Genomic DNA, 17,732 nt, shown 5'->3' with positions numbered 1-17,732 from the left:
TAGAGTGACACTCATTTATTCATGGAAGATAAGTATAGGTTGTTTTCCCAGGGGAACCTGAGAAGTAACATCAGGAAGAGAATGGGGGCTAGGCCCAAAGAACTGACCTATTTAGAGGTTTTAGCAAGGATCTGGAGCTGCTTCCTGATCCCTGGCACCCAGGGCCCTGTGGCCTGTGCCTTGTGTTTTGGTTTAGAGAAACATGTTGGGAAGGTAGAAGTGAGATAGAAGGCAGACTCTCTCTGGGCACTCAGCTTTTTCTGTTGGTCTGATGTGGCTCTGGACTTTGCAATAAACAAGGGGTTCAGCTGTGCTAGTTGAAAGTCTTGGATATTTAACTCTTCTGGGTTCTCAGGGTCTTTCCGGAACCTTGTAGGCTCTGCCTCCTCATTGGTCTTAGGTGCTTCATATACAAAGATAACCTTGTTCTTTAGCTTGTTTTGGATCCAAGGATCAGTTGAGGCCAGGAGAGTTAATGTTTCTTGTAGCTGCATTGAAACAAAGGTCTATGGCTGGTTTACTTCAGGCTAAGGCTGGGAGGGGAGGGGGTGTCCCAGTGAGGGGGTGCTCTGGCCACAGGCCACTGGGGTCCCATGGAATGAAGTCAAGGTATAGTGTGTGAGGGCTTATTCCCTTTCCTCCCTCCTGACAAAGAGCAAGTGGTAAGGATGGATGGGGGAGGCTTGGAGGAAGGGTAGAGAAGAGGAAGAGGTGGGCAGGAATGCCTTACACTGTTCTTCACAGCCTGGCTCTTTTCCGCATCTAGCATGTCCAACAGCAAGTGGAACACTTGTGGGCTGTGGATCCCCAGGACACCCTGGCAGAGGCAGAATGTGCCTAAGTAGTCAGCCTAGGAAGATGCCCCATCTGTGCTCTTTTCCATTCTAGTCTCCATGATGACCCTGTCATCTGGCCTGGAGAGAGGGGGAGCTGTGGCTTCCCAGCTGAGGTGTATCCCTTTCCTTCCCTTTTGGGGCCACCGCATTGGGTTCCAGTACATACTGTTCACCAGAAAGAGTCAAGACAATTTCTGCAATACCTAAGCAATGCCTCTCATACCCATCTCCTGTCCCTTATCCCACCTACTTCCAATCCTGAAGAAAAGGTCATTGCTGAATTCGTGGTAGGGCTGGAATTCTAATATAAACCACCAAACCTCCCCAAACTTTACAGTCCTTTCTTCCCTGAAGCAATTGCCCTCAATTGCCTACTCCCCTTGCCATCAATACATCTGGTCAGAGAAGCAGGGCTGGCCTTACCAAAGAGATGACTGCTTCCTGGCGCGCAGTGGCATTTGAGTTCATTAGTTGCCTGTGTGGAAGGAAGTGAATGTGTTATCCAGTTAGAGGGTAGGAGGAGGAGGGCTGGTTGTTTCTTCTGACAGCCCAGAGTGAATCGAGCACAAGGCCAGAGAGTGATGCTGATTACATCAATTTCTCCCTCTTGTTTCTTGGGTTAGGAAAGGGGCTGGGAAGGGAAAGGCAGATAATACAATTTGCCAAGAGGTACCAAATGACAATTAGGACTTGCGTCTGTCCAGAATTCTACCTTTTTATTTTTTTATTTTTATTTTTTAATGTTTATTTATTTTTGAGACAGAGACAGAGCATGAGTGGGGGAGGGTCAGAGAGAGAGGGAGACACAGAATCTGAAGCAGGCTCCAGGCTCTGAGCTGTCAGCACAGAGCCCGACGCAGGGCTCAAACTCACAGACCATGAGATCATGACCTGAGCTGAAGTCGGAAGCTCAACCAACTGAGCCACCCAGGTGCCCCCAGAACTCTACCTTTTACAGGTCTCTTTCATGTCCTCATCTTAATTCGAGCTTTTATGTTTTATATTTTATAGCAGCCCTGAGTGGTAGGTATTAGCAGTACCCTTTTGCCAATGAAAATTCCAGGGGTCAAAGTAACTTGGCCAGGGGCACAGGCAAGAGAACTGGGATCAGATTCTCAGCTCTCTCTGACCCTGTGCCCCTTTCTGCCAGCCTGAGCCACTCACGCCTCCACCAGGTTCATCATCGTAGGCTTCATCTTCAGCTCTTCCACAGTTTCAGCCACAGCCTGCCTCATAGCCTGAAGAAGGATTAAGGTGGGACAGTAGAGAAAAGGAATGCAGGAGTGTGCCTTTAAGTGCTCACAAACCTTTACCTTGTGCTATGTATGGTCCTTGCCTTGAGGTCTGGTAGGGGAAGCGTGTGGGTGAGTAGACATGTACACTACGTGAGTAGACATGTACACTACTGTCGTAAGTGTTACAAATGAGCTAAGTATAGGGTGAAAATAGGGCCTCCTCAGTCTGGGTACCAGCAAGTTGTTCTGGAGGAAGCAATGCCTCAGCTGCAGCCTGAAAGGTGGATGGGAGTTAACCAGTAGAAGGGTGGGGGTGGGAGATTTTGGGGCAGAGAGGAGGGCATGTACAAAAGCTTAGAGGCAAGGAAACAAAAAGGAGTTCAGCGTAGCTAGGTGAGACCACACCGAGACTCTTCAGAGTGGGGCACTCTGAGGAGTTACACTGAGATAGCAGGTATAAACCAGGACAGGGTGATCTTAAGCATAGCTGGTGTGTGGCCGTGAGTGGGAGTGGGGAAAGCTGAAGCTAGAGAGGTGAGCAGGCCTTGGGTGGTGAAGGGCAATGTAAGCCATTCTGAGGGCACTGGGGAGCTACTGAAAAATTTTATGCAGAGGTGAGACACAATCTGATTTACATTTCAGAAAAATGGCTTTGGAAATTCTGTGGCTGGTTCTGTAACAAGGTAGAATAGAGATAAAAGCAAAGGAACACAGAGGAATGCAGGGTTGATTCTGGTGGAGGTGATTTGGGAAAGCTTTCCATAGGAGGTGTTTGGACTGGCCTTGCAGCAGCAATGGTATTATGACAGGCAGAAGGAGGGAGGGACTGAATAATAGCATGAGATAGTTTTCACCTTGCAGAGGGAGGGAGGGTTGACTTGTCATTGTGCTGAGAGAACTGCCTCCCTTGCAAAGGCAAGGTGGCTTGAAAACATGGGCTGCATTAGGGGAACAGGGAATGCGTTAGAGTGAATGTGATACGTTTTGGGGCAGTGTGATGGGAGCCAAATCAGGGAGGTCTTCAGAGAAGGGAGAGGAGACGGGTTTGGGTTGCCTGGGCTTGGGAGCTTTGGTCTCACAAGGAAAGGTTCATTGTAAGTCTTCCTCCAGAGCAGGTCAAATGTGAATCCCTCCAGCCCTTGTGCCTGGATCTTTTCCAGTCCAATGGTCTTGAGCATCTGGGTGGCTTCAAAGCGGTGCTAAGGGCAGAGGTGGGGAGGTATGAAGGATAGACTCTTCATCATCCCTCTTCATCATTCCCATCCTATTGCTGGAGAAGGAAGGGTGCTAGGTAGCCTTAGACCTTACCTCCAGGACACTAGAAGAGCACAGCTGGTCTAGGATGGCCCTGATGACTGTGGCTGAGTGTACATGCATCATCTTGACCAGCATCCTAAGTGCCTGTGGGGGGCAGGCAGGTGGGATGGGGTGTACAGGGCCAAGAGGCATCTGGATGGCCAGGTAGGCTTGAGGGCTGAGCCTAAAACTCACAGGGAACAGTTGGGGTCCATTCTCCTGCCTCTTGGCCTCTTGAGTGAGGGCATGAGTTCATGTGTGCACATATGTGCACATTTTTTTTTAATGTTTTTATTTATTTTTGAGACAGAGACAGAGCATGAGCAGGGAAGGGGCAGAGAGAGAGGGAGACACAGAATGTGAAGCAGGCTCCAGGCTCCAAGCTGTCAGCACAGAGCCCGACACAGGGCTCGAACTCATGAACTGTGAGATCATGACCTGAGCCGAAGTCGGACGCTTAACCGACTGAGCCACCCAGGAGCCCCACATATGTGCACATTTAAAATGAACACTATTTCAAATCAAACATACACAGACATGTGCATGTATGCTTATGTCTACGTGACCCCATACTCATGTATATACATATTCACAGACACACAGAGGACCCCACAGTGTTCCCTGCTGAAACTTCTTTGGTTGAGTATGACGGGGTCCAAACTGTACCAAAGTCAGCACTGGCCTTTGGTTCCCCAGCACTCCCCAGGGAGTCCAGCCTTCTGCCCCTCACACCTTCATCCGCTGGGTTTTGGACCCTTGGCTTAGGCATTGCAGCAAGAACTCTTGGGCTGTTTTGCTGCAGGGCCTCAGGAAACCCAAGCACAAGGCTGCCTCCACAGCTGCTTCATTTGATGACTTCTTTATCAGCATCTGCAGAACAGGCACCAACTTCTCTTCATCCCCGACTTGAGTTCTCTGAGGGAGACAAGAAGTGAAATAGCCAGGGGAACTATATCTTCATCCAGACATTGTTAAGAGGGCAGTTCACTCTTACTTCCAGAGCATTCTTCTTCCTCCCTAAAATGAATCTCATGTCATCAGATTAATTTACCCATGTCCCCTTATTTTTGCTGTCATCCACATGCTCCTAGGTCATATCCCTTCATTTCTCTATGACATCCATCCTGGATGGATGGATGTCATTCTCTTTAACACTTCTGCTGTCTTAATTCCTGACATTTAAAAAATATACATGCCATTGATCCCACTCCTGCTATCCAATAACCTTGTCCTTCATTCTGTGTCAGCCCCTAATTCTCGGGTTTTTATCATTACCCATTACTACGGCTTCTCCATGATCTCCATTTTATGGATCCCATTCTCTGACCATCACCGCTTATCTTTCCAGCTAACTTCCTGATGCCAGTAATCGTTGGACTCCACAAGGGTTAACAATTCACTGAGCACCTTTTTATTGCTCATTTTCTTCACTCTCTACCCAGCTTAAACTTCATGGTCCTACTATAGTCACTTCTCTGCCTCACTCAACTCCTTTACCTCTTCTTGCTTCATTGTAGTCAACTTCCCACTTTGTGCCTGTACTTTCTGGAGAAAAGCCCACAGTCATGATGGCTGATCTTGCTTTAAACGTATGAACACAAACCTCACATAGACCCTTAGTCCTACCTAGTAACCGTACTGTTTTTCCTTGGGCAAGTCTTTTTCCCTCTCCTGATTCACACCCTGTCCTTTTGGAACCTCTAACACTTCTTCCTCTGTTCTTATTCTCAGCTGATGACCTTGCTTCTTTACTGAGCAAATAAAAGCAACTAGAAAAGAAGTTCCAAAGACACCTAACCACCATTTCTATCCAACTTTCGACACCTGCACGTATATGTTCTTCCCTTCCTCTTACTACTGGGTACTCTGACCATCTATCTAAAGTCAATCTCTCTACTTGTGTGTTAGATTTCATCTCTTCTCACCAAATCAAGAACATTTGTGCACAACTCTTACTTCTCCCTTCAAAATTATCATTTTTCTGACTACTGGATCATTATCCCTTAGAATAGAAACATGCTGTTATTTTTCTTTTTTCTAAAATCCACCCCCAGTACCAACTACAGCCCTTTCCAACAACACTTGGAAAATTGTCCATTCTTGCCATCTCTAATTTCTTTCCTCCCGTTCACTCTTAAACTCATTATGTCAGACCTATACCCACCCCCACCAAAATTGTTCTTGTTAAGATATTCAAGGATTCCTGCATAGTTAATCTGTGTATTGATCCTCAGTCCTTATATTATTCGATACAGTTGATTTGTTTCCTTGATATATGTTTTTCACTTGATTTTCAGAATCTCAAGACTCTTGAGTTGTCTTCCTACCTATTGGCCACCTATCATTATTTCCTGGTTCTTCTTCTTCTCCCTGAGCTCTTAATGTTGGGATGCCCCTAGACTTGATTCTTGGTTCTACTGACCTCATCTAATTGAATGACATTAAATGCTGTCTGTATGCCAACAACTTATAAATTCCTTTCTCTAGTTCAGACTTCTAAACTCCAAATTGTACATACAACTGTTTACCTGCTGTCTCCCTTGGAGGTCCAATAGACATCTCAAACATAACTTGTCCAAAACAGGACTTCCGATACTGCCTTCAAACCTGTTCCACCTGCAGCTTTCTCCATCTTAGTTGATAACAACTCCATCCTTCAGCTGCTAGGCCAAAACCTTGGCTTCATCCTTGTTTCCTCACTGTCTTTTATAGTTCACATTCTACCTGTCAGAATTTTACTAGCCCCACTGCAACCACCGTGGTCCACGCCACATTTATATCTCACCAGGATTGCTTTAGTAGCCCCTAATTGGTCTTTCTGCTTACACCTGACACCTCCCCATATTTCTCAGAACAGCAGTCATAGTGAACCTTTTGAAATGTAAGCTAGATCATGTCACTGCTTTGCTCAAAATGTGTAATGGCTTCTTACTTCACTCAGAGTGAAAAGCCCAAATACTAAAGTCCAGAAAGCAATGACCTAGTATGATCTAGTCTAGTGGATCTAGTAGATCTAGTAGATCTAGTAGATCTAGTATAATTGAGTCTCCTGTTTACTACTTTGACATATCTTCATTTCCTACTGCTTTCTCTATTCCCACTCCGCTTCAGCCACACTGGCCTCCTTGCTGTCCCTTGACCATCCAAGCATGCTCCTGCCTCAGGGTCTCTTCATTGATTGGTCCTTCTGCCGGGAATACCTTCTTTCAGACAACCTACAAGGCTAATGCCTTGACCCTCTTTATGTCTTTGCTCAGATGACCCCTTCTAAATGAGGCCTTCCCTCCCTTCTGGGTTTAAAACTATGACCTGTTCCTGTCTCCATTTGGCATTCCTGATCATCCTCACCCTGCTATGTAATTTTTCCACTGCACTGGTTACCTGTAACATACTATATAATTAAGTTTATTGGTTATTAAATATCTCCTCGACTAGAAGGTAAGCTCCACAAGAGCAGGGGATCTTAGCCTGTTTAGTTCACTGATGTATCTCAAGGGCCTAGGACAGTGCCTGGCATGTGATAGCTGTTTAATATATATTTGTTGAGTAAATGGATGGATGATGAATTCTACTTCACGTGGAACAGTGATGGGATCAAAGTAAGAGGATCCTAAAAGGGGAAAATTTTTGATTAGTGTCAGCAGACTCTTGATCCCTTTCCCCTCTTGAGAGAGGTTTTTTCTTTAGTAGGTTTTTAAGGATGATAATGATTACCACTTAAAAAGCACAGGCGTTGAACTAGATGCTTCACCTACATTATTGCATTTAGTCTTCCCAACATTGCTATAATTACTATCTTCATTTTATTTATTGGTTTAATCCATTATTGGTTTTTAGTTTTAGAAAGAGGGTGAGAGTGCAAGCTAGGGAGAGGGGCAGAGGGAGAGAGGGAGAATCCCAAGCAGGCTCCACACTCAGCACAGATCAGGACACAGGGCTCCATCCCACGACCCCGGGATCATGATCTGAGCCAAAATCAAGAGTCAGATGCTCAACTGACTGAGCCACCCAGGCGCCCCTAATCCATTAATTTTTATGTTGGTTTCAGTGTACAATATAGTGATTCAGCAATTCTGTACGTTACTCAGTGCTCACCACGATGAGTGTAGTTACTGTCAAGAGTTTAGAAATGGACACACTGCGGCTCTGAAAGCTGGCTTGTCAGAGCTCTTGTGACCACGAAGTGGCTATGCCAGTGCTTCTGTGCAGGGAAGCTATTCCACAGGGAACTCCACAAAGACAGTGTCTCCTCCCATCAAGGCTAGGAGCCGGGTTACCTTCTCCCTGACCTAACCCCAGCCAACACCATCAATTACCTTGCCCCAGTTACTGACTCTCCTCCTAGTCACCTTGTCTTTGGGGACAGCAGCCTGGGAGTTGAGAGCCACTCGTAGCCGTGTCAGAGAATCCATCCTTTCCTCCTCATTTTGCCCCTTCAACTGTGTGATGAGAACCTGGATCACGTGCTTATTCAGGCAACCTTGGACAGGGAGGGTCCTCAGGTCAGGGCAGAGCCTCAGGGACTGTTCTTCTCTGCCAGGATTCATTTGACTCGACTGTGCCCTCAAGACAGAAGTTCTAAGTACTAGGTCCTGAGGTGTTACCCATCTTCTCAGGACACTCATGCATGGCTGCAGTTCCAGGGGCCCTCTCTCTCCCTCCTGTCTCTTCTCTCTTTTCACCCCACTTTCCTCTCTCTGCCCACAGTGCTAGGCTGAAGTGACTTTCCTTACTCAAAGGGGAAAGGAGCTCCTCTGCTTCCTTTCTCACCTTTCCCTACTTCTCCCTACCCCCCGACCCGCCCCAGGGAGAGGACACACTCACCTAGGAGGGCCAGGCTTCGACAGGCCTCAGACTTCACTTTCTCTGAACTGGTTTGGGCCTGATTTAAGAGGCAGGTGGTGGAAACATGCCATAAGTTGATGGAATGTCAGAGCTTTCAGAATCATCTCAACTTTTCATTTACAAATGAGGAGACCAAGTCTAGAGAGTGACCTGTCTATGCTCAAACATAGAGTACAGGCAGGGCGGTGCAATGGAAGGAACACAACTTGGGAGTAAGACTTTCGTTCAAATCCCTATCCGGTATCTAGTAGCCATGTGGCCTTGGGCAAGTCACCTGGCCTCTCAGAGCTTCCATTTATCTTTAGAAAAGTGCAGATACTACCACCTATTCCTAGTTTGTAAGATTTAAATGAGAATATGGACAAGAAAGCATGTTCCCCATTATAAATTGGCATATAAACACGGGGGATTAAATCAGTTAAGGTAGAGAATGAACTCAGTCCAAGTTCTTTCCTGGTTTTTCAGTTGAGGGTCTTTCTGTTAGACAAAGGGGACCTTCACATTCCTCCATCCCCATCAAGCTGTCCTTCAGAGAAGCCAAGGGCATGAGATAGTGCATGCTGCACACTGGCAGCTCTCCTCCCTGCATCTGACCCAGCATCGTTGCACCCTGGCAAGCCTTGTCTGTGCCCATGTGCCCGTGCTCTACACACCTCAGCATGAGCTTCATGTGGCCTCAGACTCACCACCTGCCATAGTGCCTCCATGACAAACTGCTCACTGACGCCCAGGCACCCCAGAGCCTGCAGGAACAGGGGTGGAGGAAAGGGAAGAGCCCTCAGGCAGCACCCCTGTGAGTTACTGTCCTTTGGATACAGCTGGAGTTTTGCCTTGGAATACCTCCTCCCTCCCTCACTTCTTCCCCCAGCATCTTTCTCCTCCCCAGCTCAGCTAGCTCCTGTGACTATGCTCCACCACCCTTGCCACCTCTCACCTGTGCTGCATAGAATTGCTCAGGCTCTCTGGGAGATTCCAGGCTTTTTGTGAGTTCCTGCCCATCCAAGGGAGCCAGTGGAAAGGAAGAAAGGGATAAATATAGTTGTAGAACTTCAAACAGGTGCTCATCCAATCCAGTCCCTTTTCCTTTCCTCCCTCCATTTTGCAGGCAGGGACTGAGGGCTGAAGGATAATGTGAGCCCAAGGTAAGGACACCCACAAAGGGAGTCCCCCCATTCTCCCTCCCACCGTGGTCCCTGACCTTTAATCTTTGCCACTTCAGGGGGTCCCCAGCAGGGTCTGAGGGCTTGGATCCCATCTGAGATTGTATAGTCAGCTTGCTCATAGGGAGATGGAATTTTTGGATGGGGGTGCCCTCTTTGAGTTGCCTGTGTGAGAAATTGCACAGGCTGGCCTTGGACCCCTTGTTCCCTCCCTCCTACTTCACAAACTCTCCTCTGCCCTTGATCCTCAGCCCAGCTCAGAGATGGGACCAGAGGAAGACGGATGAGCCTCCTCCTACCCCAGGGTCCTCTCTGGGATCTATAAGCTGGGCTTGCCCCACCCCCTCTCCCACTCCTACCTTCTCCTTCTTCTCTTTCCCAGAAAGTGTGGAGGGTCTGGAGAAGAGGAAAGGTCAAAACACACCTAGGGTGATCTCTCATTTTCCGCAGCATCTTCTCGGCCTCCCGTTCTTGTCGCTTATCATATAGGGTGTGCCAGTGTGTGTAGACCTCAGGCTTCTTGAAGTAGCAGTAAGGCACTGAAAGTGGCTTGCTTGGGTGCTGCCTCCAGCACTCTGGGCTAGGGGGAAACTCCTCCTTTGGCATCTGGGGGGTGTGAGTGGCACAACAGTGGCAGGGGGGTGTTCCTCAGCCAGGAAAAGGACCAGGATAAGAAGGGACTAGGTGGGATGCCTGGGTGGCTCAGTCAGTTAAGCATCCCGACTCTTGATTTCGGCTCAGGTCATGATCTCATGGTTCGTGGGATCAAGCCGCATGTAGGCCTCTGTGCTGACAGTCAGGGGTCTGCTTGGGATTCTCTCCCTCTCTCACTGCCCCTCCCCTTCTCGTTCTCTTAAAATATATAAACATTAAAAAAAAAAAAAAGGGACTAGGTAAGAGAGACACCCTTCAGTCTCTCATCTGAGCTAGAGTCCGGGACTTCCTACCCCTACCCTGTGTGACTTGGGCAAGTTGCTTCACCCACCAAGATCTCAGTCTTCTCATCTGCAGAGTGGAGCTAATAATCCTTGTTCTTTCTGTACCCGTTGTTGCAAAGGACAAATGGGATAAAGATTGTGAAGCCATTGTTGATCTGTAAACCAGTCTTAGTACACAGTTTGGTTTTTTGAGGATCTCAGAGCACTTTGAGAAGGCCATCAGGGCAAGGAGATGGGAAAGGCAAGGGGCGAGGCAGATGTGGAGTAAAGAGGGGAAAAGACAGGCTACTGCTCCTTCATTCAGGCATGCAGCAGGTACTTACTGAGCACCTAAGTGCCAAGCATTGTCCTAGGTGCCGGGGAGGCAGGTGTTACCCTGCTCTCATGGAATTTAACAGTGTCATTGGAAAAGCAGAATTTCTTTAAATACTCTATCTCTTAGGGGCGCCTGGGTGGCTCAGTTAAGTGCCCGATTCTTAGTTTTGGCTCAGATCACGATCTTAGGGTTCATGGGATCGAGCCCCGTGTTGGACTCCACGCTGACAGCATGGAGCCCGCTTGGGATTCTCTCTCTTTCTCCCTCTCTATGCCCTTCCCCCACTCATGTACATGTTCTCTCACAAAATAAATAAACTTAAAAAAAATCTATCTTTTAAATGGTTGTGAAACTGTAGCTCTGATTGTAGTGAAAGGTTGTGTGTAGGTCAGGGGCTTTCTCTGCAGATTTGGCTTGGATTCATTCCTATTTCTTCTCCAGTCTTCCTCAGAGTCAGTTCTTTGAGCCACAAAGAAGAGGGGCTTCAGCCAGTGGTTTTCAGTTTGGTGATTGAGAAGATCATAGTGAAGATTGTCAAATCTTTGCCATTTTTTCAGAAAGTGTAGTATTGATTCACAATGAGCAGGGTTGTCAGATTTAGTGAAAACCAAGCAAATGAAAAACAGGACGTCCAGTTAAATTTAGATTTTAGGTATTCGATACCCTATTTGGGACATATTTATACTAAAAAAGTATTCATTGTTTATCTGAAATTCAAATTTAGTTGGGCATCCTGTATTTTATTTGGCAACTCTAACTATGAGGATCCCTGTGTTAATGAATAATGATGACTCATTATTAAGCACTGCCTGCATAGCCCAGGCCTTACAGATAATATGTTGTAGCAACTCTACAAATGGAGCAGGACAGGGAGCCTGTGACAGAGGAAGCTCCTGAGACTCAGGGAGGGAAAGTGACTTGTCCAAGGTCACACAGAGTTAGTGGAAGCCCCAGGGGTGAGTGTGTAAGGGTTCTGTGAACTGACCTTAATGAAAAGGGACCATCTGCTGACGCTCCTACTTCAACAAAGTTCCCAGGGTGGCAAAAGTTAGGGGTCTTACCTGGTAGCGGGACAAGGGCAGGCGAACAGGAGCCATGGCTTTTCTGAGTTCTGTGGTACAAATGGTGGGCTAGGAATCACCCTTTTAGGCATTCACTTATTCAGCATTTAGTGAACACTGTGTATTAAAATTACTGGGGGGAACTTTTAACCTGCTTCGGCCCTATGCTAGACTAATTGAATTTGATTCTCTGGGGATAGGGCTTAGGTATTTTAGAGAGTTCCCCAGAGGATTGTTTTTTCCTTTAATATTTATTTATTTATTTTGAGAGGGAGAGAGCACAAGTTGCAGAGGGGCAGAGAGAGAGGGAGGGAGGGAGGGGGAGAGAGAGAGAGAGAGAGAAGAGAGAGAGAGAGAGAGAGAGAGAGAGAGAGAGAGAATCCCAACAGTGCAGAGCCTGATGCGGGGCTCAAACTCACGAACTGTGAGATCATGAACTGAGCCGAAACCAAGAGTTGGAGCTTAACCGACTGAACCACCCAGGTACCCCTCCCCAGAGGATTCTAATGTACAGCTGATGGTGAACCACTTGTTCAGTGGTTCTCAACCTTGAGTGTGCCATAGAATCATCTGGGGAGCTTGTTAAAATCAATTTCTGGCACTCAGTCTGAGTATAGATTCAGTAGATCTGGAATGGGGGCTGGGAATTTACATTTCTAACAAGATACTGATGCTGTTTGTCCTGGGGACACACTTTGAGAACCACTGGTCTAGCTGGTGAGACAACTGTTTACTAGTAACTAACAAAGGGAGAAAAATGTGAAGATACAGGCACAGGTGGTACAGATGAAGGCCCCCCTACTCTGGCTGTGGGGATCAGGGAAGGTTTTCCAGAGGCGATCATACACAGGCTCAGTCTTTAATCCACATAGGGGGTAGCCAGATAGATAAGGGGGAAGAGTGTTAGGTTCAGGGAACAAATTCTTTCAAAGACTGGGAGGTGGGGAATTGGGTAGAGAGCAGGGTGCAGAGAGGTGAGCAGAAGCTGGGGGGACACACAGATGTCCCATCTTCGAGGGCCCTGGTGACTTACTTTGAAGGCTGTGGGGAGCCATCAAAGTGTCCAATGGCCTGCCCTGACCCTTCCTGTGGATTTGTTGAACTCACCAGACCTGTGTCTGGGAGAGGGAGCCAGAGAGCTTTTCTTTTCAGGCCCCACCTTGATTCTGTTCCTGTCTGTATTCCAGCCTCACCTTTGGTCCTCTCTGGGTACTCCAGCCATGGGTACTTGAACATCGACGTGGCGATGTCAAGGATGTCAGCTGATATTTCGTAGGCCATCGTCTTCTTCTCCTGGCGGGGCCAGAGGGAGCCCAGACAGGGCAGTACAGGACTGTTGAGAATGTGGGGGAACAGCTGGGGGAGACCTGTCCTCTGTGGCACAAGAGGGATTGGTGAGGAGTCGGGGCTTCTGTGGGTAGAAGCTTCTGAATGTTTTGAGCAACCAGGTCTCCTAGGTAAATGGAAGACTCCGGTTCCATTCTCCAGCTCCGCCCCCAACCCCTCTCCGATTCCATTCTCCAGCTCCGCCCCTGACCCTTGGCATCTAACGGCTGTGGCCTTGAGCCAGTCGCTTTACCTCTAGGAGCTTCAGTTTCCTCATCTGAAAAGCTGGAAAGTCATGTCCATCTGGGAGTCAGAGGGGCTGAGGTGAGGCATAAATGCGAAGGAGAGTCAAAGCATTTGGTGAACTGTCAAGCTCATATCAGCCCATGTGAGGGGCAGGGGTGGTTCTTAGGATTAGTCACCAGGAAAATGGCAGGAACGGGAAAGCCCCTTTTATATACGCACCTCCCTCCTTGGCAGCAAGAGACTGGGCTTTTGTCTGTGTCATGACGAGCTGCCTTCCAGACCTCCTACTTTTGCATATGTTGTTCGCTCTACCTGCAAGTCCTTTCCTTTCCTACCTGCTAAACTGTTTCTCCAATCTTTCCAATTCCATTTAAAGGTTATCTCATCTCTGAAGTCTCTTTTGTCTGCCTGGGCCCCCCTCCTCACCTCCTTCAGTGGTATCCTTCCCCTCCACCACCGCCACCCCAGTGTGACCACAGCCTTTTGAACAATTGCTTCCTTTTAGGTGTGTATCATACATTTAATCTGCCTAAAGGTAAAGATTGTGGCTTGTGGCTCATTCACCTCTCCACTCTCCACCCCTCCGCAACCCCCCCATGCCTGGCATAGTGCCTGGCACACAGCAGGGAGCTGGCTGTGGCAAGAAAACATGAGCCGCCAGGCCATCAGACTCAACATCACCACCAGTAAGCCCATGAGACTCCACATGACCACCAGTAAGCTGACATGTACCCTGATGTGCTGCACTGAGACAGCGGCACCCATGCGGTGTTCCTGCTCAAAATGTTTAACCTGGATCTAATTATGAGGAAACGATCAGGCAGATCCAAACTATGAAATATTCTACAAAGATTTGATCTGAACTCCTAAGAAAGAAATACTTGAAGACAAAAAAAAAGTGTGTTAAAAGTCACTAAAAGACATGGCCACTAAATTCAGTGTCAAATATTGAAAATCAAACCAGGAGCCTGCTTGGTAACTGCGACGAGAATTTTAATGGAAAGCTGATTTCTCACATTTGCCAGTCAGCCCTTCACAGCGAAGGGGCTGCGAGGGGAGATTTGGCTACAGGAAGCCCAGTCTTTCTCCCTTCTTCGCCTCCAGAGACATACTGACTTCCTTTCTGATGGCAGAGCTGCAGCCTGAAGCTCAGAGCCAAGAGACTTTCTGTGCATAAGGCAGAGCCTCAGGAACTCTTGGAAGCTTTAGATGGAGGAGGCTTTTATAACTGCTGCTTAGTGGTGGAATATGCACCCTCCCAGGAGGGAGTGGGAGTAGGGGTGGGTGGGGACTTTCCCAAGCTAGTTAGGACATAAACAAGAAGCAGCAGGAAACTTTGCACAAGTTCAGGTTCTAGGTGCCCTCCATCCTAGTTCATCTCCAAAGAGTTGATGTAGTCCCGCACCCATTTCTTCTGTGGGTTGGCACACACCTGGCGCTTCCTCCGGGTGACAAAGCTGTGGGAGAAGAGAACAGGATGAAATCTGGTCAGCACCCGGACAGCCAGGTTTGGGGATAATGGTACTGGGGTGGAGCATTCTTGAAGCTCCATGAGATTGGATTTGTAGCTTCTAAGGAAAGGATGTTTCCTCTTCTCTTGGGTCATATGGCTCCAAGCCAGAAGCAGATCTGTGTGCATTTTAACTCCCACACAAACATATGCAGCCTGGAGAGCTAAGGGGATATGGAATCTGAGGGGTCCAGGGTTGAGCTGGTCAACCACTAGCCTTTTCTCTGAACTTCTTTGTCTCAGACCCTGTGCTGGGTGCTCTAGATGTAGAGCAAAGAGGTGTCTTCTAGGAACTGAGTGACGGTTGAGTAGGTGAGACATAAGAAGTGGTAAACATGTGATTTTTCTTTAGATAACAGTGTCTGGCACAGGGTAGATACTCAACAAATGAGTACATCTCCGCATGTGGGGGTGAATGAAAGGACATGAACCTGAGTCTGGATTTTACCACTTAACCTGGCAAATAACTTAAGGCCTCTGAATCTATTTGTTTACCTCTAAAATACATAGAGAGGGGCACCTGGGTGGCACAGTCAGTTAAGCGTCAGACTCTTGATATTGGCTCAGGTCATGATCTCACAGTTTATGAGATTGAACCCTGAGTTGGGTTCTGTGCTGATAGCGCAGAGCCTGCTTGGGATTCTCTCTCTCCCTCCCCGCCACCAAATAAATAAATAAACTTAAAAATATATAAGTAGAGATAATTCCTACTTTGCACTGTTGTCGTGAAACTTAGTATGTGGGAGTTTTGGAATACCACACATGTATTATTATTGGAATGTTATGGGACCTCTTCTTTAGGATGGATCAGACCAACATGACACCAAAGGTCCTTGTACTGGGCATCGTGCTCACAGAGGTTGAAGGTCCCCAGATATTGCCAGCGTCAAAGCACTTCTACCAGTTAACTGGCCAGAATGCAGAGGCCTCTGAGAGCGAGAGGCCTTATCTCTACAGGTGTTGACAGCATGCGTTGGAGGTATCAAAGCCTGTGGGGCTGGGGCTTGGTCCAGCTGCCTGTCTCATCTGTTTGCTGGGAGACTGGTTCTATGGGGAGCAGGGGAGAGGTGCAGGGGTGGAAACCATGGCCTGGATAGCGGTGCTGTGCCAATTAACATGTTCCTTTTGGGCCAGCCCTGTCTACTTGGACCTTTCTCCAAACATTATGAGGCCAAGTGTTTTCAAAGTGAAGGCTTAGGTTGTCTGGTGAGAACGAGGATTTCTTGGTTTCTTTTTAGGCTCTGTCCTGAATAGTGCTTGCTCTCAAGGAAGCTGCCTCTCCTTTTCTGAGACTCAGAGCCCCTTGACCATCTCTCTTTCTTCCGCTCTAGTGTGCAGAGGGAGGGGGTGGGGAGACAGAATATTGTGGGCTCTCGTGCCTCCTAGTGTTTGTTTTCTGATTCGGGTGCTGAGGGAGCCAGACCAAGACCCTGCTGTTGTTCAGCCAGAAGTCAGACAGGAAGTCCTGTAGACTTGCCATCCTCTGGCCTCAGCCCCCTTAGCCTGTGGCCAGGAAATCAAAAGGGCAGGAAACAAATATCTGGGGTGAGGGTTTGTTTCTCAGGCCTCCGTTTCCTCCTAAAGAATGTGAGACTGGAGAACAACTCCTCCTGGCCAAGCTTCTCTCCCTGCCCCCATTTTGGGGACCCCCTACTTGCCTGGTTTCCCTCCTGCCTTTCTACTTGTTCTCTTGGGAGCAACCACCTTCACCTGCCCCCTTGAGAACAGGTGTTCTCAAAATTGCTGCCCTTTTCTGTGTGTGTGTGTTTAATGTTTTTATTTATTTTTGAGAGAGAGTGGGGGAAGGACAGAGAGAGAGGGAGACAGAGGATCTGAGGTGGGCTCTGTGCCGACAGTGGAGAGCCCAATGCAGGGCTCGAACTCACGAACTGTGAGCACATGACCTGAGCTGGCATCCGACACTTAACTGACTGAGTCCTGTTTTGTTTTGTTTTTTAATGTTTATTTATTTTGAGAGAGAGAGAGCAAACATGAGTAGGGGAGGGGCAGAGAGGGAGGGAGAGTGAGGGAATCCCAAAGCAGGCTCTGCACCATCATCACAGAGTCCAATATGGGGCCTGAACGCCACAAACCTTGAGATCATGATTTGAGTTGAAGTCAAGAGTCAGACGCTTAACCAGCTGAGCCACCCTGGTGCCCCTCTATGTTTTTTCTGCCCCAAGTCGCTGGGCCTAGGGCTTAATGGATGTTTATTGAATGAGTTAGTGAACGAATTGCATTCACTCATCAAGTTTTACTTGTCACTTCTATGTATATAATCATATATTTGGAGGAGGAAGAGCAGTTAACACATATCAGGTACAACTGTGTGCCAGGGAATGTTCTAATATTGTTTTTCATTTCATTATTCTCACTTTGACCCAGTGAGGGAAGAACTCCTATTTCACTCCATTTTGCAGATGAAGAAACGGAGGCTCAGAGAGGTTAACTGATGGATGCAAGCTCCTGCAACTGCCTAGGGGCAGAGCTGGGACTCTAACAAAGACTGACTAGCTCTGGAGCCAGTGCTCACCAAGACTCTGCTATAGATTGCCACTCTAGTATCAAGAGACCCTTTCCTCCTATATAAAAAAATTCCGGGGTGACTGGGTGGCTCAGTCGGTTGAGTGTCCGACTTCAGCTCAGGTCATAATCTCAAGGTTCATGGGTTCAGGCCCCATGTGTCTCCATCTTTCTCTGCCCCTCCCTCACTTGCACTCTCTCTCTCTCTCTCTCTCTCTCAAAAATAAACATTTTTTAAAAATTAAAAAAAAAAGGGGCGCCTGGGTGGCGCAGTCGGTTAAGCGTCCGACTTCAGCCAGGTCACGATCTCGCGGTCCGTGAGTTTGAGCCCCGCGTCAGGCTCTGGGCTGATGGCTCAGAGCCTGGAGCCTGTTTCCGATTCTGTGTCTCCCTCTCTCTCTGCCCCTCCCCCGTTCATGCTCTGTCTCTCTCTGTCCCTC

At 47.9% G+C, this 17,732-nt stretch overlaps 2 protein-coding genes across 2 annotated transcripts in view; both read right to left on the bottom strand.

Moving 5' to 3' along the window:
• Positions 1-13,213, bottom strand: HEATR9 (HEAT repeat containing 9). Its single transcript, XM_040455181.1, has 15 exons — positions 12,881-13,213; positions 11,688-11,737; positions 9,797-9,978; positions 9,411-9,537; positions 9,147-9,203; positions 8,899-8,955; positions 8,192-8,249; positions 7,684-7,847; positions 4,100-4,282; positions 3,380-3,472; positions 3,151-3,270; positions 2,001-2,074; positions 1,260-1,311; positions 731-817; positions 1-488 (listed from the first exon to the last, which is right to left on the bottom strand). The coding sequence occupies exons 1-15, from the start codon at positions 12,966-12,968 to the stop codon at positions 108-110; spliced, it is 1,773 nt and encodes a 590-aa protein (XP_040311115.1). The 5' UTR covers positions 12,969-13,213; the 3' UTR covers positions 1-107.
• Positions 13,214-14,234: 1,021 nt separating this feature from the next.
• CCL5 (C-C motif chemokine ligand 5) overlaps positions 14,235-17,732 on the bottom strand; it is a 7,424-nt gene continuing 3,926 nt past the window's right edge. Inside the window, exon 3 of the mRNA XM_040455180.1 lies at positions 14,235-14,716. Within this exon, the coding sequence (XP_040311114.1) occupies positions 14,629-14,716 (88 nt within the window). The 3' untranslated portion in view covers positions 14,235-14,628. The remainder of the gene's footprint in view (positions 14,717-17,732) is intronic.

Source organism: Herpailurus yagouaroundi, unplaced genomic scaffold (genome assembly GCF_014898765.1).
Source record: "Herpailurus yagouaroundi ecotype Mexico unplaced genomic scaffold, PumYag 215, whole genome shotgun sequence".
NCBI lineage: Eukaryota > Metazoa > Chordata > Mammalia > Carnivora > Felidae > Herpailurus > Herpailurus yagouaroundi.
This window is presented reverse-complemented; position numbering and strand designations above follow the sequence as displayed.